At 42.3% G+C, this 19,297-nt stretch overlaps 1 protein-coding gene across 2 annotated transcripts; it reads right to left on the bottom strand.

Annotated features, from left to right (window-relative positions):
* Positions 1-876: 876 nt before the first annotated feature.
* LOC115591224 (protein-glutamine gamma-glutamyltransferase K) lies at positions 877-18,529 on the bottom strand. 2 transcript variants are annotated; one of them, XM_030433020.1, is made up of 14 exons: positions 18,466-18,529; positions 12,923-13,212; positions 12,621-12,812; positions 9,124-9,375; positions 6,853-6,971; positions 6,635-6,742; positions 5,826-6,003; positions 5,593-5,731; positions 5,317-5,509; positions 4,886-5,039; positions 4,509-4,793; positions 1,736-1,896; positions 1,501-1,637; positions 877-1,400 (listed from the first exon to the last, which is right to left on the bottom strand). In XM_030433020.1, the coding sequence occupies exons 2-14, from the start codon at positions 13,209-13,211 to the stop codon at positions 1,241-1,243; spliced, it is 2,367 nt and encodes a 788-aa protein (XP_030288880.1). In that variant the 5' UTR covers position 13,212; positions 18,466-18,529; the 3' UTR covers positions 877-1,240. The 2 variants fall into 2 exon arrangements, with proteins under 2 accessions (XP_030288880.1, XP_030288879.1); XM_030433019.1 differs by having other exon boundaries at positions 12,923-13,228; positions 18,466-18,524.
* Between the last annotated feature and the right edge of the window lie 768 nt (positions 18,530-19,297).

Raw genomic sequence — 19,297 nt, 5'->3', positions numbered from 1 at the left:
ACCTGGTATCCATGGAGACGGCCAGGTCTTTGTAACTTGTCAGTGATGTATTGTATTATTGCATCAGGATTGCTTTGATTGTGCCGCCGGTGAAGCTGAAGCCTCTGTAAATGTCTTCTAAGGGCTCTACGTTAGATACCCATGCAGTTTCGAACAGAGCCTTCTGTCTGTGCTCGACCAACGGAGCATTAAGTCTTTTTTTGCGGTCGACACTGTCGCAGTCAATATGTACTACCCTTGTTAAAATTAATGGGAGGACCTGCGTAATTGCTGTTCCGCCACATCTGGTCTGAATGTAGCCAAGTGGTTGTATTATTTAACACCCATACCAATTTGAAGGATGCATAAAAGTAAATGGGTGAAATCGTTTAAATCGGATGTATCTGTAGGCAGCATAAATCAGCTTTTAGATGATGCACAATAACGTTGTCCTTGGCTAAACAGTGAAGTGATGAGATGATTGATACAGACTCTTCTCGTTAACAGGGTAAACACAACCCCATCTGAAGGCAGCAAATGGCTGTCACGTATTTAAATTGTAGCTTGGCACGTGGAAGCACTGATATCCACCGACGCTAGAACAAGATTTACAACAAGTTATCTCATTTAATGGTTAGTAGGTCGAACTGTAAAGACCACATATCCCTTTTTAAGGACTTTGGGAGGAGGAGTTGTCGAGTTGGTGTTACAGAAGGAGTTAACAAGCTAACGGGTGACCTTTTTGGAAAGAAGAAGTGCTCCATTGTTATCTGAGGACAGTCCTCCAACATGGCATCCAAACATACAGAGACACAGGACAGCAGCACCAGACACTGTGTTTTTTTTTGTTTTTTTTTTTATGAAATATGAACATTTGCAGCAGAATATATATATGAATGTAAATAAAAAAACATACTGCCAATACAGGGCAAAGTACACTTAATAAATATATTGTATTTTTACAGTATACATATATAATATATACATGCACAACATCTATATAAAAGTACAAATCTTTCGTTTAAGCTGCAAATACTCTGAGGTTATTAAATCAGTGTTTAATAAACTATAAAACATTCTGTTCATCTCGCCACGTTTTCCTCAGATGTTTCATGATTAGGTGTTTCCGTTCTTGTGCAAGATACAGCAGCACTGTGTTGTCGTACCTTTGTGAATTTAAACACAGGCTTTCCATATAAATAACATGGAAGAGAGATGATGTCAATTTTTCAGTGTCGGGGCGCCTCTGGTTTTGAATCTGCTATCGAGCGGCGTTGCTTTTGTCCTCCACGGGGATGTCTACCACTCCGTGAACCTGAGCAAGCTGCCTGCAGTTCAACGAAGCCAGTAATTTCCTCGGCCCGGGCAGGGTGGGAACGAAGTGCTCGGTCAGAGACACGGAGGCGCGGCTGCCAATATCTCTGAGGGTGAGACAGGAAATGACAGTGAGCATGCAAGATATACAGGGTAGTTTAAAAAGAAAAAAATGGGCACGACATGAAGTCTGATCTGCTTCCTTACCCGTAATGAATTGTGCGAGCAGTTTGCAGGCCCAGTCCTTCCACGTGGAATATCACCGCCTTCAGCACCTGTGGGAGTGGGTTAGTGAACGAGATCTCCACTGCCATCTTCTCCCCGACCACGGCCTTCCCGATTGGCTGCGTGAGAGAAGAAAAACAAAGCAGAGGAATAAGATGTAAATATAGATTTTAATCTCTTTAGCAGTACTATTTTCCGGCTGAATTGTCTGACTTACTTTCATGATGAGGTCTGGGGTCCTGAGCCGGAAACTGAACTGAGTGGCCAGGACCTGCTGTGTCTCTTTCACTCTGCCAGACAGAGTCAGCATCAAGGCGGCCTGGTCTATCAGCTGGTCCTTGTAGTCTTTGTACTCCAGGGTCCACTCCAAAGCCTTTTCTGTGGACGGAGGATATGGGCAAAGTTAAAAGTGTCCCCTACCTCACTCACAGCCTCCTACGATCAGAGAGGTTCTCCGACTTCTTTCATTTTCGCTCCCCGTGTTAGATCATGTTTGATAGCGAGTCTTGAAGTGTTGCAAAGTGGCAAAATGTATTTTTTAAAAATAAATTGTCGTCTTCAGTGTCAGTTTTCAGTTCAGGCTGTCTAACACGTTTAGCTTTAGGACCGTATCCACCATAATTGCTGAAGCAGTGATTTGATGTTTTGACTTTTTTGTTATCTTGCTGATATTAATGGTCTGAGAAATAAGGGTTCGAAATGCATTTTTCCTTAAAGGGCTGAGGTTCTACCCAGAACCACTTATTTCCCTTGAGGCCCTTTTAATAAAAAAAAAAGTCTAAAAAGGAGGAAAAAGTTGGAAAATGGGTATTTAAAGATACTCACCCTCAAATTTCTTAATGTTTACCAATTTCTCATGCAGACTTTTTAAGTGAAGATGTTAGAATTGGGTCAGGTTCAGGTTCTCTGATCCTTAAACCGTGTTCTGTACTAGCGTTTGTCATCATTATGCAGAATTACCAACATGAGCCACCATGTTCTGAAGAGAAACGTAGGACACAAACTGAAACACTATCAAAAACTCATATTTAGATTTAAAAAAAACAACAACAAAGAATCTGTGACAGAAACCCTCATCCATGCTTTCACAACCTCCCGAATGGACTACTGCAATTGAGTCCTGTCTGGGGAAACCCAGCAAAGCCCGGGTCAGGCTCCAGTATGTCCAAAACTTGACCGCAACCGAGCTCTGTTGGCACCTCCTCCACCTTCGCCGGTTCCCAGTTAAGTTCCGTATCAACTACAAAACCCTCCTGCTCACCTACAAGTCCATTCACGCCCTCGCCCCTCAGTACCTCCGTCCTCCTTCACCCATACACCACGTCCCGGAACCAAGCAGGAAGTTTCTCTTCACAGAATCCTCCTGGATAATGATGTTTTCATTAAAACGCTGTCAGCAGCCGTGTTGTCTCTCCTCTCCATCAATGATTATCAATGTCTGTGTCTGTCTCTCTAAATATTGACAACATGCAGTCTATAAATGCTCACAAACTCAAATAGTTTCACTGCATCGAACATTTTACGTGGTAAACAAGGATTTCTTCTTCTTCTTCTTCATAATCCCATTTCACATTTGCTAAGGGTGCTACCTACACCGAAAAGACTCAATTAGGAGGCGATCTATCCGTCCAGAGTTAAATGCTGAATATCTTCATTCCGGGTTAAACACACGTTCAAGTTTAGGTCACTCGAACATCGTTTTTCAGGAGGCTGGAGTCTAGCTAATGGCTTTTATTAGTGGACAGCTTTGGTTTCCAGTTTTTCTTTCTGTCTGAACTATGAATGAACTACGCAGGTTGGAGACTACAGGAATTGAAGGACGGGCTCATTCAATCATTTCCTTTGTCACCGTTATTATGTTCCCGTATTCCTCCTGCTCACATGCAAGGTCCACTGCTTTGCTTTGTTGTTTGTCGATGGCTTATGAATCAGCAGGTGTAATAAGTTGACCTTTTTCTTCTTTCTCTCTCTGTTATGTCACCATCGATGGAGCTCCCATGAATCCCCTTCACACTTTACTATCAATTATTCTACTTATATTCTCTAATATTTCTTTTTACTTATTAAAAATAGCGAATGTGTGAGCATTGGTTATTTTCACATGTTGATGATGATGGAAACTGCAATATATAATGTATAGGACTCAATATTCTTTCAGCTCAAGACAACAAACCAGTATAATTCTTAATAGAACACTCAAAAGACAAGATGAAAACCTTGAAATATAAAAGGGATCTGTCCAAAATGGTTCTCCGATGGGGACAAGACAAAGAACCGTATTGTTCTGGGTGTCACTTTTATGTCTAAGAGTGTAGGTGAGACATTAGATACCTCTCCAACATCTGTCCCATTATATAAAAATGTGAAGCTATCAGCAGCAGCCTGTTAGCTTAGCTTAGCACAAAGGCCGTGAAAAGTGTGAAGCAGTCAGCCTGGATTCATCCAGAGCAAACAATATCAGCCTAGCTGCGCCTCCAAGGCAGGCTTCTTTTATCTGTATGAAAAATAAAGTGTACAAGTATTATATGAGATTTCATCTTTTTCATCTCGGTGCAGTTAAATGTTTATCAGTTTGATTCATTTGTTCAAATAATCACATTCCCCAAAATGTTGAATTCTTGAGTGGAGTAAAAAGCATTTATTCCTCGTTATTGCTTTTTATGGAAGTGATTTCTGGTGATCCGTTTTTAAAGCCTCGAGAAATTATAGAAAATAGCGTTCTGTAATTGTATTGTTTTCGATCGTGTGAAAGAGTAATAAAAAATGATCTCGGGAGGAAAAAGAAAACTTTTTTTTCTCCTGTAAAAAAGGTAATAGCGTCGCTCCGTCTCACACATGGAACCGAGCAAATACGAGCACAGACGCACTTTGTTGCTGCTCTTTGTGACTGTGACAAAAGCCTTTTTCATTCAGCTAATGGAATAAAACTCCTCTGTAGATTCTTACAGTCTGTGACATACATTTCCTTCTCCCCACTGAGCTCCACTCACCCTCATTTGGCAGCAGGTCCACGTCCGTCTCGTCCTTCCTGACCGTGGCCTTGTGGACACCGGTGTAGTACATGACTGCTGCCTGGCTGTGCAGGATGATCTTGCGCTCCTCTGAGCTGCTGTTTCGCAGCATGATGGTCAGCTCCGCGTCTCCTCCCATTTTCGGACCTTCGCCATCCATGGTCACCTCCACAGTCACGTCGGCGGCGGTGGGAGAGGAGTAGGCTTCTGCCTTGGAGCCGTAGCTGCATGCTGTTTCCACGGCGATGCGTTCCGCCTCTGTGCCTGAGAACGACCGGAAATGTTCGAGTTAGTTCAATAAACGAATCCAGTCGATCTCGGATCAGCGCACGCTCGGTGTGTGCATTTAGTTTCACCTTCAGGGTGTTTGTAAAGGTCTGTGATGTCATGGCGTTCATCAGAACCAACAGCCTTTGTGCTGATGAGGTGGCCCACGGTCTTCTTCTCACTGTAGATTTGACTAAAAGTCCCATCTAAGTTCCTCTGCCAGTAGATTTTGTCACTGTTGACCTGGAAGAGAGAGAGAGAGAGAGAGAGAGCTGAGTTAAAAATAAAGCCCTCTAAAGCACTCTTCTCTGCCCGACAGATGGGAAACCATACGGCTGGATATTAGTTCACAGTACAAACATAACGTGTCAACGCAGAAAGCGACTAAAAGATCAGTTGTTCACTCCTGTAGGTCGAGAATGTGAGGAAAACTATTATTTTAGGGAGTTTATCTGCTCAGTTGATTTTGAATACTTGCAGTACAGACTGAACATTGGACCAAATGATTTATTCCACAAACCTCAGCGAACACAAATGGAGCGTCGTGTTTCAGAAAGACCTGACCGTGGCGGACGGCGGCAAGAGAAGCAGGCCCACAGCGGAAGGTGCCCTGGCTGGTCTCCTGAGGCGTCGCGTCGACAGCTTGCCAGCCTCCGTAGCCTGGAGGCAAGTCTGAACGAGCCATCCAGCAGTCGTTCCACACGTGGAAGTTCCTTCAGGGAAAGGTCAGGTTTTAATAAGGCAGAGAGTGCATGTCGGGTCGAGGCAGCATCGCAATGATGAGGACAGGACGTACCAGATGGAGTCGGCGTTGAGGTGCTCTATAGGCTCCAGGTTCTCGTCCAGGTACACGTCAGTCGTCAAGGAGACGTCTGTGTCATGGGCTGAGCTGAAGTTGGTCACAGTTCGACCGGGAATGCCGAAACACCGTAAAACTGACAAGAAGATAGATTGATACGGAGCGAGTGGTCAGTATCTGCGTGACGTTAACCTGTCGCAAAGACACGTGAGAAGAATAAAAAGTCGAACCTGTCGTGAAAACACCAGCAAAGATCCAGCACTGGCCGTACTTGACAGGGGTGCCCTTGTTTTTATGGTACTCCTTCAGGATTTCCACACTCCCGCTCCAAACTGTTGGACTGGTTCCATCCGAGTAGACTCCCGACCAGTTTCCCGCCACGACGCCGCGATCATCTACAGAGTTGATCTGGATAAAAACAGGAGGCGTTTCAGTGTTGCAGAAAAAACAGAAACCCTGACTGTTTGTTTCCATTTGTAACGGGGCTCACAGTGTCTGACAAACACATTCTTCTTGGACAGTAACATGGACGGTACAAAGTAATATAAGTAGTATTCAAAAAACCAGATGAAACCATAACAAACAAATAACCAGCCCTGCGTTGATCAGAGCGGGGTAAGAGACGGTGAAATACTGTCCACAAAGTCCACATGAGTGACAGATTATTGTGTTTAAAGGCTTTTTAGATGCCAAAACAGTGATTAGACGTTTGTAATATCACAGACAGGATATGACAATTCTGTGTCAGGGTTAGTTATAGTTTTAACAGCGACAACTCCATCAAATGATTGTGAGGAAAATAGTAGAAATTGGGCATTCGGCATGTTTTTTACTTGCCAACACATCTCCGTAATGAATGGATGAACCTTGCTGGCTCGATTTTTTTTTTTTTGCCAAATTACAAGTTTTTGCACGGTCGAGCCGCTGCTGTGATGTGTGGAGACTGTCATCATGGGAGAAGAGTGCTTTATATGGCACTGAGCGAAGGTTTCTATTGTCGGTATGTCAGTGTGTAGAAGATGAGTCATCGCGGTCTCACCATGGCGGAGATGACTCGCACCACATTAACCGGGTCTCCCCAACCAGACGGAGGAGTTCCGCTCTTCTCCAGGACAAAGAGGCAGGCGGCAAGAATCCCATCATCGAACTGAGAGCGGCACGGAGAAAGAAAAACACACAGGAAGGATGGAGTCAGTTATAATGATCAGTGTGTTCGATGATCGCCCGGCGCTGACAGCTCATGCGACCCCCCCTCACCTGCCCGTAGTTCCACGTCCGAACTCCAATTTGATTCTGTGTGCCGTAGTAGATTCGTCCAACGTCGTTCAGGACATACTCCCGTCTCTCCTCTTCAGAGTCCATGAACACTGCGTCATCTGACGGAGAACAAGAAGAACAAGACATCTTTAAAAACATTTTACCACAATTTTACAGTTTCTTGTGAAGTTTCTTAATCCTGCAGTGTTTCTGTAGCTAAAAAAAACAGCGTAGGGAAAACAAGATTCTTCATTATGAAACCCTTAAATAAGCATCCGTCTGTTTGGGGTTTTCTTTTTTAGGCGTTATGAATGTGTCTGAATTCAAAGTCTGTCTGTGAAGAACTGGTTTGAATAGTTTTTTTAGGCATTTTTATGTTCATTGTCTGATCGTGACTCTGACTCATACACATTTTCTTTTTTTTGAAATGATGGTGAACACTGTCGCGGTCTCGTCGAGAAGAATACTGTGGCTCATAAGATTGACAAGGGACGTATGAGTAACGCCGAAGCTGTTATTCATTTAGTCATTTCAGACGACGTGCTATAAAAAATCGGAAGATCGCTTTTTGTCTCGTTTGCGGGGTGTTTTCCTGAAGGAGCGGTTAGACATGTTCGCAGCACCAAACGATTGATGATGATTAGATATTACATTAAGAAAATAGTGAACTGGTAAAACAAGGTAGTTAAATCACAGGTTATTCGTCTTTATCTGACCTGATTTTATCTGATGTGATGAAGTCTGTTAGTGAAGTCTGCTTCCTGTTGATATGTGAGCCGACTATTAACCTTAACCTGCACCCAACAGCAGAGGTTAAGGTCAATACGTAGCGTTGCAGCAATCACAATTCTAACAGGAGGGTAAACAGGTATATTATGTCGTGGCGATGACGAGAGCAGAGTTGTGATTAGAAGTTTGGGCATCCTTAAATAAGGTAAAGGCGGGATTAAAGAGGGCGATTCAGTTTTGTGTCTGTCTGCTAAATGTAGCAGCCGATTAGCTAAGCTTAGCATAAAGACTGGAAACAAGATAAAACAGTATGGCGCTGTAACAAAATCGTCCTTTCAGCATCTCTCAAATGTACTTATTAACATTTTAATACACCGAAGTGAAAAAAATTTCAATTTTCCATTTTACCGGAGTGCAAGGCTGTTTGTCAAATAATTTCTTCGCTCTGAGCAGTTCCTCTTTTTTACAGATTAAACAAGAAATAACGGGAAGAATTAATATTAAAATTATCATCATTATCATAACGTAACACACAAACAGCTCTCTATTCTCTGCTTACATACACTGAATGATTTCTGTTTTTTGGTCCGCGGTCGCTACATTTAGCAAGATAACCATTTCAGTGCTCTGCCGCTCTGAGAATGTGGTGATCTGCATAACCACATTTTGACTTATATTAAAGTGAAACTCTCGCCTAAATACAACTTAGGCTTATTTTGTGAATGTATCTGTGTCAAACCTTAGTGCAAAAGCATAATTACGATGAAAGAGGCACTTTTAAGATTTACCGTATTTTTGTTTTTGGGTCAAACTCATTTTCAATGGGAGTGCTACGGGCACTTTAGCGATAGCATCAAAATCGCTATTTTTAAAACAGTAAGAAGGCTCGACACAACATGAAACTTTGCTCGTAGTATCACCAGGGTCTCTGCACATGAACACGAGCATTGAGAACATTGTTTGTGTACACAAAGTTTACTAAAAAGAAGGTTTTTGGACAACTCTGTGTACAATAACAATGTTCTCAATGCTCGTGTTCATGTGACCAGACCCTGGTGATACTACAAGCAAAGTTTCATGTTGTGTCGAGCCTTCTTCTTTTAAAAATAGCGATTTTGATGCTATCGCTAATTTGCCCCAAGAACTCCCATTTAAAATGAGTTTGACCCGAAACGAAAATACGGTAAATCTTAAAAGTGACTCTTTCGTCGTAATTATGCTTTTACACGAAGGTTTGACTCATATACATTCACAAAAAAAGCCTAGGTTGTATTTAGGCGAGAGTTTCACTTTAACAGTGCTCCCAGTTTACGAACCGCCCAGTTAGAGTCAGAATGCTTTAAATTGTCACTTCGAAAATGTCAAGCTACTGCGAGCTGTAGCACTTTACATCCCTTAATCTTCTCTTTTTCACTCTCTGGCAGATAACTTGAGTTGAATGAACTCATCTCACAACAAAAACAATGTCAACATTATGCACTTTCACCAGATTAGTATTTCCTGTGAGCCTAATTGAGGCTGCATGGCGAGGTGTTTCTGTACCTTCACACCAGGGGTTGAACAGCATGTAGATGTCGTTAGCGGGATCATGTGTGGAGATGAACTGGCCGTTTGTGCTGTTCGTCTCCACTATGAGCTGATATCGGCCGATGACCGCCGTGGGTGGAGAGTTAACCGACAGCTTTATTCGTCTGTCGTCCTGTTTCACAACGGCAGCCTCCCAGCGGTCGTCCTCCAAGTCCTCCACAAACGGGATGATGACATGGGTTCCCTTCGACACTGTTGGCAGCGGCCCTGACGAGGCGAGATGAGACACACATCACCCACATGTGAATGAATACAGCAAAGTGGAAACTATTGCTCATTCCACATACCAGGCCAGAAAAGAAGCGGAGCACAGTTCAATTATTTTAATCACAATCTGCTTCCCCTTCTATTTAAACCACACCTGCATTCCCACCTGTGTGGTAAAGTTTTCATACTGTAACTGTCCTGGAAAGGTTTTTGCACACACACACACACACACACACACACACACACACACACACACACACACACACACACACACACACAACATGCACACACATACACACACACACACACAACATGCACACACATGCACACACAGCAAGTCATGACAGCATAAGATCTTAGGCAGCAGCTCGCCGTTCATCTGAAAGGATTGAGCTGTCTAAGGTAGTTAAAGGGCTTCTGCATCCTGGGAAGAAAGAGAAAATCTTTAATGGGGACTCGCAAAATAAAAAAATAAAAAAATCACAGTTCTGAGCGTAACATGTTGGGAAACTGAGCTCTCTATTCTCTCTCCCTGTTGTGGAAAACTACAGCCCTTCCTGATTTTTGTCCTCGCTCGTCGATGGGTGTGAACTCCTCTTTGTTTCGCCGTGTTTACATATGCTTTTGCAGAACCGAGCAACCTTGCTGCAGTGTCGCAATGAGATGTTTATTTGGACAGACAGACAGACAGACTGCTGTGTGACAATCTGAACCTCCCTGCAAAGAAATAATTGAGGTGAAATAAACAAGCAGGGCAAGCCACGACATCACTCCAACCAAGACTCTGAAGCCAACGTGTTTGGTGGCTGCCTGCCTTTTTCCTTTTGCATTAGAATCGGGTGAACGTTGGACATGTGAACGTGCAAAGTTCAAATTAAAGGCACATTAACACTCCCCAGAGGACCAACCCTTAGGACTATATACAATGAGCTTTTTTTGCTTTCTTCCAGAGTTAAGTGACACGTCCAATTATCTTTTCTGACCAGTAAATTTACAGCCACAGTCGGGAAGTTAATGCTTCTGGCTTAAGAAATAGACCATAATCACACAGCGGTCATTTTCCTGTGACAGCACGCACTGATAAATTATTACTTCACTGCTTCCTAATTGAACAGCAACTGAGTAGATAATGGATTCTGGAAATCTGGAGTGACAGCGACTCATATTTCAAACTAAAACAACAATCTTGGTATTATCAAGTACCTCATTTTAGCTCGAAATGAGGCCCGCTGTCCCTCCGAGCTTTCACTGTCTGATAAAGATGAAATAACTTGTAAGATTTATTGGACCAGCAACCTCGAACACAGTTCCACATTGTTTTCTACGAATAAAACAAATTAGTTATAATGTGTTAATCAGCTTTAGAGGCGCTCACGGGCAGATTCTTCTTTCCTTTAACCAGGCTAACTTTTACCCCTGATTCCAGACTTCAGCCTGAGCAAAGCGAAGCGGCTTTGAGATGTGAGAGTGGTTCTGATCTCTTGGCGAGAAAGGAAATAAGTGAATTTACCAATATGTCAAACATATTTCTTTAAGAGCTTTTCTCTTATACAAGCTCAGAGCCAAAATGTGAACTTTGCACACAACATATCCAATAATTTATTTGGTGTTACTTTCTAAAAACACTCTCCTGGGATGGAGGGGGGGAGTGAATGATTTTGTTCCCACTGACATTGGGGCTTTTATTGCACCGGGGAAACTTTATTTCCTTTCAGGCGTGCAACAGGTAACGCTCCACGGAAAGCAAAACTGTCAGCGTGCGCTTTAGTCTGCAGCCCACACTCATTCCGTCAGGTGTTATGAAAATTGCAGCCTCTCTCAAACCACAATGTCAAAGCATTCGGCTGTCATTGAACTCCACTTGAATTTGAAAAAAAACAAAAAAAACAAAACAAACCCTCTGTGTTTTTGTAGATTGGGCTGTGATTAGCTTCATGCCGAGGAGCTTACATCTGAGCGCTGTGAGTGAGAACAGTGTACCCTCTGCCGCAGTTTTGAGCTGAGATATGAGCAGAAAAATGGCACTTTTGCCGGTGTGTTTTCACACGTAATAGCCTCCGTTGGGAGGATGCTTTAAAAGACCAAAATCTGGCTTCATGACACTGGTTCATGATGATCTTTTGTTGTCACACTTGATTTTTTTTTACTTAATAGGCCGGAGATATGTTATGTTCTTGCAAGGAAACAATAAAGAGTTTGAAAATGAAAGTGGCATTAATTTGGTCTCTTAATGAAAACAAATTGCGACCACTTTGTTTTTCTTCAGTATGAAGCGATTAACATATGGGGGGGGGGATTTTTGCTTTTTCATACGTGGATGTGCAGCCTTTCTGCCAAAGAGACATTGTAATTATTCACTTCAAGCTACACTTGTTATCACACCCGGCTATAATTGTAGGATCTATATTGGTCTGCGTCCTCTCTGCCGTACAGCACTCAACGCAGAAACGAACCGTGGGTTAACAGGTTGGGGAGGGAGGGATGAGGCTCAAACAGTTGGTTGTGGCAGCACTGATGGCAAATTGTGAGTAGACTGGATTTTCTGTTAGAGCAGCATCTGTAAAAAAAAAAAAAACACTCTTCCTGGAGCGTAGCAACCGGAGCTGTTACCATAGCAATAGCAACCAAAAATCAACCCCCCACTCTCCCATCTCCTATCTATCCATAGATCCATCACACGCTCAAATGCAACAAAATCGATATACTCCACACGCGAGTGACCACATCAACAGTTTCAGACTCGAGCACAACAGTATAAACTTTTTTTTTTTTTTTTTTGCCGCTGCCACGTTTCGTTTCCTCCCACGGCCCTCAACCCATCACCTTTCCTCCGCTTCCAGGACTGTCAAGAACAAGGGAACTATTAATTATCATGTGCAGCTCTGCACAGGGCTTCAGAGGAGGAGGGAGGGGGGGTCAGGAAAGCATGTGAGCGCGGTTCAGGCTGGATTGCATCCATCCAGCTTCACACTTGGCCTCTGAAGAGTAGAGGCCAGTCATGTGGGCAACTCATAAAAGTGAAATTAGTATTCATCAGCATTTGGTGTTGCCTGTTCAAATTTTACTCAGTTTTTGTTGCTACAAAATCTGCGCAGCCACATTTCCGCCACAGGAACTAGGAACCTTTGGAGGATCTCGGCGTGTTTAAACCGCGGGGACCCGGTTCTAAATTAAAGGTCACGGCTGAACTGAGGAGTTAAATTTCCTCATCAGGAAGCTCTACGCCGTTTCTGTCGAGGACCAACCTGTTTTCAGTTCAAGGTGAAGCTTGTCAGTGTCGGCGTTATAAGGTCGAGACAGCGTAATCCACATCTGGAAGGTCTGCCCTCTGCGAATAATCAGGCCTTCGCTTTGGTACAGATCTGTGTGGTGCTCCGTGCGGTTCTGCCCTGATTTGCTTTTCATCAGGTCTATCGATCTCACTTTCAGGAGGAGTTCTGCGAAAAACAAAAACAAATATATATATATAAACGAGGTGGGTCTACTATGTGGCTGGTATTTACTCTGCTTGATAAGACAATTGTGAGCTCTCCAAGATGCCAGTTACCATCAAGCTCGCTGCCGCCGGTCGCAGGCTTCTCGCCGTCTGCCTCTTCGCCCTTCTCCAGGTCATCAATCCCTGTGACCAAAGTGTCTGTGACTTCATCGTCGTTTGGTTGGCGACAGCAGCAAGGGCAGACTTTACGCAGCCATCGCCGGCACCCATTTTCTTTCTTGCCATCGTTCTCTTCCGGCTCTTCCTTTTCTTCCTCTGTATCGTCCCCAAATCCGAGAGTCACAGCTGGAAACCGACCCACTGCAGATCTGTCTCTGATGGACCGAGTCTCCACAGGCATCCTGAGATAAAGGCAGACTTAATGAGAAAAATGTGGGGCTTGGTTAGTGATTTTGCATGGGTGTCCTAAAGGATAACGCAATTTTTTGATACCCCAGTCTTCACACTTGAGACTGCTCCTGACATTAATCCATTGTCCAATTACGTCAGGGGCGGACAGCCACATTACTGATTCAAGCAACTGTAATCTTGAGCATTATCCTCAAATCAATATTAAGAAACATGCAGACACTAACTTGTGTAAAAATGCTCAAAATCTTAGAGGTATTCAACCGATAACCAATAACATTTAGCTAGCTATTAGTTTGAGCTTGTTAGCTAAACTGTTTCACCATTTATCCATTAGCTATTTTAACAATTTACTTGTAGCTACATTTCTTAAAGATTACAGGGGTGACATATATGTGCCGTAACCATTCAGCTACCAAGGTGCTCCTGCTTGTGGCTATTTCAACCATTTATTCACTAGCCTACTTTTAGCTCAACATTTTAGATTTACATCAATTTTCTTGGTTATCAATTTGAACTCTTTATCATTTATGTTCAGCTATTACAACTACCTTTCAGCCAAGTTTATCAACTGTTTAGCTATTTCACCATCACTTTAGCTAGCTCTCTGAACCGTTAACCCATTAGCCTACTTTGAGCTAACACTTCCAAGTCACTTAGCTAACTGTTCAAATGTTTACTTATCTATTTCAACCATTTATGCTACTTAATGCTTACTATTTGCTTATTTATTTTAAACCATTATTACTTTCAAGCATTTAAAGCTAACTGTGTAGATAACTTAGCTCTCACTGGCTAGTTTTCACACATTCTGTATCACCACATGTTTTGTATTTGTATTCGTGTAAGTATTACAGGTGACTTGTATAAGGTTTTATACTCCAGGGTAACTTATGACTGCTGCTGACTGTAGCTGCTGTTAGATAGTAAGCTCAGTTACCTCTACAGCTAGCAGTCGTATTAGCTCACTCTGCCCGGACTGGGAGAAATGTTCACTATCATAGCACCACCTAAAGTGGCTAGGGGCTAGCTGGTTAGCATACTAAAAACACAAGGTCAACACTGTTATTTCCTCACATTCTGTTGATAATTTAAGTTTAAAAAATGTAAAGCTAAATTCTAAATAAAATCATAATCTTATTTTTTTAAGTTGATACACCCTGCAGGAGTAACCAGTGTTTGGAAACACTCATTCCTATAAAGAGGCATAACAGCTCCTGTGTTTTTATTAGTGTGCACTCTTAAATGTCACATTGATTTCCCTCCTCCTGTCTGTTCATTTAGCGCTCATAAGGAGTTGATACTGCAATTAACCTATACATTGTTATGAATAATGCCGCTAAACAGAGAATCAATCATACTGCTCAGTTTAGGTCTGTGCACACTGAGAATTTAAGCTCCTGTCATCGAGCAAGAAAGCCGACTTTGGCTCGGTGCCTGTCTCTCTCCATCAGCACACATCTGGAGCTGATTCACAATTGCTGAATTACAGGCCGATTTATAAATCAGGAAGCATCCAGGAGTTTGTTTTTTTCCAGGGAGGTGAGCACATGCTCTGATTAACAACTGCGCTATGAAGAAGATTTAAATGTGTTTGCATTGAGATCAAAAACCATGCGTTGTTTTTTCCGACAACAAAGAGTCTGATTTTTTTAATCAAAGTCAAATCCACACGCACGTTTTAATCATTGCAAGCTGCTTCAAATCCTTCTTATATCTCACACATTTTGTCCGTCTACTCCTTTCCCCTCTCTTTTGCTCACGTCGCTCTGATCGGATCAGACTTGCATCTTCCTATCACACCTTTCAAGAAAAATGCTATGAACCCACTGAAAGCCGCCACAGCCCCCCCACACACACACACACACTGAACGTTCCTCCTCTGCAACTGTGACTGTTATATGGTGGCCAAACAGGCTCAGGTGAGGCGACAGCAAGACTGACAATGAGTTCACTCCTTATTCATATGCCAATGAAGTTGAAACTGTGAGTAGGCTACAATAAATTGCAGACAGTGAAAGAGGAAAGCCTCCTCCCAGCTTAGGATTGTGAGTCACATTTACTGCTGGCAGATTTAAAGCAGCTTAACAAAACAATGTGCATTTAAAAAAATAAATAAATCCCATAACAACCAGATAAACATGCTTTAATGACTGCATTATGTAACCTTACATAGTTTCTTCTTTTGTTCATCAGAGAAAATGAGCAGTGTGAAGTAGAAAAACATGTTTTAATAGCTTAGCAACTAAAAATGTTCTTTACCGAGTTATTAAAATAAAGTGGGGGGCACTTTCATGCTGTCAGCGCTGTGAGGTTGTTTTACAGCAAAGGGGAGCGCTGAGCTAAATACTAGCATCAGCATGCTAACATTCTGATCATTAGTATAATATCCACCATGTTTACCATCTTAGTTTTATGTTAGCATGCTCACATTTGTTAATTAGTGCTAATCACAGAAGTAGAGCTGATGTGAATGTCACTTTGCAGGTATTCACGATTCGAGTATTCACAAGTATTGAGTACAATTTATATTTTGACATGCTAATATTAGCTAATTAGCAATTTGGTTGGTTTGTCAGCATCTTTACATAAAAACTTCTGAACGGATTTCCACAAAACTTAGCTGGCCCCAAATAGACCCCATTAACTTTTGTTGCAGATCCAGGAAACTTCCCTAGAAGAGTGTTTTTTAAACATTTTCATTAATTTCTCAGGGAATAAAATGTATAGATCTTGATGATTAATTATAACAGGCAACCAACAGAATCAGTAACCATTCTGATAATCAAACAATCGTTTTGGCATGGCAACAACACAAGTGAAGATGCAGCGGGAAGAAAGTCTACGCTAACCCAGCCTGTTTTAAGGCTAGCTAATGTCCAGTCGTAGGAAAAGGAAACTGAGAAACTGGGACTCAGGCTGGCTGAACATGAAATCAGAGCCTGTTGTGCTCGTCTCCACCACAATGTCTTGTACCAAGTTTTTGCTCTCGACGGGCGGACCGTGTTCCAGGCTGAGCACAGGACTATGTCAGGAGATGAGAGCTGGCAAATGAAGCCTGACTGGATCACCAGCCAGGCTTCATTTGCCAGGGAGAGTTTGTGCCCAGTGGCAGACTACAACCTTTAGTTGTGCCATCAGCATTTACTCCATAGCAAAACAAAAAATCAAAACCAAAACCAAAATTCTGGTCGATTGTCCAAATTCCAAATTCCCTCGCTGTAGCTTCTAAAAATGTGAGGATTTATAGCTTTTTTGTAAAAATGTGATATTAAATCTGAATATTTGGGTTTCATACTGACAAAAAAGGTAGTTATTGTGAAATTATACTGTGATTTTCAGCAATTTTCTGACATTTTAAGGACTTCAGAAAAGAGGATCCTGCACACTGCTCTTTCTCAGCTTCACAGTTTATTCCTAATACTGATATTTCACTCCCTTCCTTCACCTTCCTCAGTTTGTTCAAACAATTCTTACAACAGTGGTCTGAAGTGTGTTGAGTTAGTTAGTTGTGCAAATATGTTCTTTGAGTGACATTTGAAGGACCAATAAAAAAATGGATTAATTCAGTACGGCTGGTTGATTAAGCTTGAAATGAAAGGTGTCATTAGCCTCACTAGCTCTAAACTCAGAGCACAGCTGAGTCTGAATGTGAGTCGTGCTGAAGAAAGAATGATTCACATTTTGATCAGATGATGGTGCAAGACGAAAAATTAAGGGGCACCAAAGTGTTTACAACTCATTTATGAGGGGGACGTGACTATAGTTGTTGAGACATTAAAAAACAAAAATTCCAGCCTATAGAGAACAATCAATGGATCACCAAACTCAATAGGATTATTCTGCTTGGGACTGTCAGCAATTTCATGGCAGCTCATCAAGTGGTTGTTGAGATATTTCAATCTGGACCAAAGTGGCTGACCGCACAGCCAACACTTCCACCACGTGCCACAAGCATGAAGTCAAACCGTTGCTGTTTCTTGACTTCCCACAAATGTAGGTCATCACAACAAATCAACAAACCTCAGAGGGTTGTGAAAGTGTACAGCAGGGTGGGCCCTCACCAAACCTCTGCTCCCACCACTGCACATGCCTCGGTGCCAAAAAACAAAAGAAAGGGTGGAGGAGAAACACTGCATGGTTGAGATCTCAGTATGCTTGCAGGGACGCACACAGATAAGCGGAAACACTTCTCTGCTGCATCGGATAAACCGTTAAATATAAGACATAGTTTACTCTGCAGGGGAAGATGAGGTCGTACACCCTCCCCCCAACCTGCACAGCAACTACCCCGTGTGACACAAAATGACCGACAGCTGAACCTGCTATTATCTGTCATTCTCATCACCTCGTCATCTACTGTGGACGATCTTAACTACTCACAGCAGAGTTTTCTCCTCTACACTGGTGACTTGTCATGTTGGGACCACTCAGGCAAAACCACAGCGCGAGAAACACACCGATGTCAGCTCATTTCAGAATTAAAGCATCCACAGAGTTTATTCTCACTCGCAGACGTTGACTTTGTATTCCGATTCCCAAGTAACGTAAGTGTTTTGGCCATTTTCATCATTATGTTGTTTAGATCCACTCAGTGACATCACGTTAAAGGTGCTCTATGAAGTCTTCATCGATGGACTGTTTTTTTATTCTTGACTGAATAAACTGAATAAACAAACCGACCTTAAAGAAAACACAATATCATACTGTTTTACTTTGTTTATGTGTGGCGGACCCTGCCACCTTTCCAGCTCATTTTCTTCTGAGAGCAGCTTGTTAATTCATTTATGGAAAAAATAAATATGTTTACCTCATTGATATTGTAAATGTTAAAATTATGAGTTTGGATTTTCTTCTCTAGGACCACACAGTGCCTCTTTGACTACAGAGATGTGGGTGCTGTTGGACTGTATGTCACTTTTTCTTGAGGAAATGATCTCCTGGAATGTATTCCAGTCAAATGTAAATGTTTTCCAGGTGCCGTGCAGCTGTGCATGACGACTGTATCTTCGGAAAATAAATCCCCATCAAAAACAAAGTAAATCATACAGAAACATCTCCATTATTTGTATAATCCCGGCGTGGCAGTGAGACAGAAACACCGTAATACTCACAGAGAAAAGTTTTAAGGTAAGTGAATGTGAGATAATTCAGTATTGTTCACAACATAAAGCAGCTAATCAACAGTTTAACCCAAAGGATGTATACAGACTGAACTACACGTGTAGAAGCTGATTGAAACTCACGCAGTTGAATGGAAGCAGAAATGTGACAACACAGGCTGGAGGAGGAAATCTTCGTCTTCGCTGTGCCGTTGTCTCTCGGTGACGAGCTGCAAGTTAAGACCTCGTTTAAATACTTGGGCTGAGACTGTGAGAACACGCCTCACTGCCGCACAGAGGCCAGACACTCCTCCAAAAACAACAGCTGAAGGCATTTTTGTGAAGAGACAAACATCAGATTGAGCAATAGTCGTGATAACTTGAGCTTCTTTATTACAAGATATGTCTTCACACCTGCAGAACATTTACCTCCAGCTTGTACAGGTGGGAGCAGCAGTTGTAGTTTTTCAGGCTTGTGCTCCACCCTAAATTATTTCATTGATTCCATCATTCTTTAAATTACAGTATATCTGTACAGAGAGAGAGTGAAGGTTGATATAAACCACTCATAGTTTAAAGAATATATAAGTACCACAATACCAGAAATAATTAAGATGCACTGTCACGTGTCGAGGCGTCTTCTCTACGTCCATCACAGCGACAGGTGTCTCACCCACTGGGTGGGAGGGTACACACCTTTTTCTCTGAAAAGGTCTGACACACTGTTTGGGAGTAGGTCTGTCGGCTTTGCATGATATTTATCACATGAGTAAAGACGTACCAAGCAAGATGGATGTCTTTATAATCTGGGTAATTCACACTGACTGGTTTAGTTGGTTTTGAGTGAGTTTCTCAGCTGTGTGACGGTTCAACTCGGAACAAAAGCAGCGACTCATATATTGCATCATTTAGAGGGATACCAGTGAGTTCACTGCGTAAACCTGTGAAATATGATTGTTGGCTAATCATTTGACAG

The sequence above is a fragment of the Sparus aurata genome, chromosome 11, assembly GCF_900880675.1.
Source record: "Sparus aurata chromosome 11, fSpaAur1.1, whole genome shotgun sequence".
NCBI lineage: Eukaryota > Metazoa > Chordata > Actinopteri > Spariformes > Sparidae > Sparus > Sparus aurata.
Note: the sequence above shows the minus strand (reverse complement) of the source record. Positions and strands in the feature narration are given on the sequence as shown.

Bases quoted from the DNA above. Each gene is read 5' to 3' on its own strand.
- LOC115591224 (XM_030433020.1), bottom strand. From the start codon at position 13,211: ATGCCTGTGGAGACTCGGTCCATCAGAGACAGATCTGCAGTGGGTCGG. The intron at 5,732-5,825 runs GTTCGACTTTTT...TCTTCTTGTCAG, and splicing joins TGCTGGTGTTTTCACGACAG to TTTTACGGTGTTTCGGCATT. The intron at 4,794-4,885 runs GTGAAACTAAAT...GGTCGTTCTCAG, and splicing joins CCTTTACAAACACCCTGAAG to GCACAGAGGCGGAACGCATC.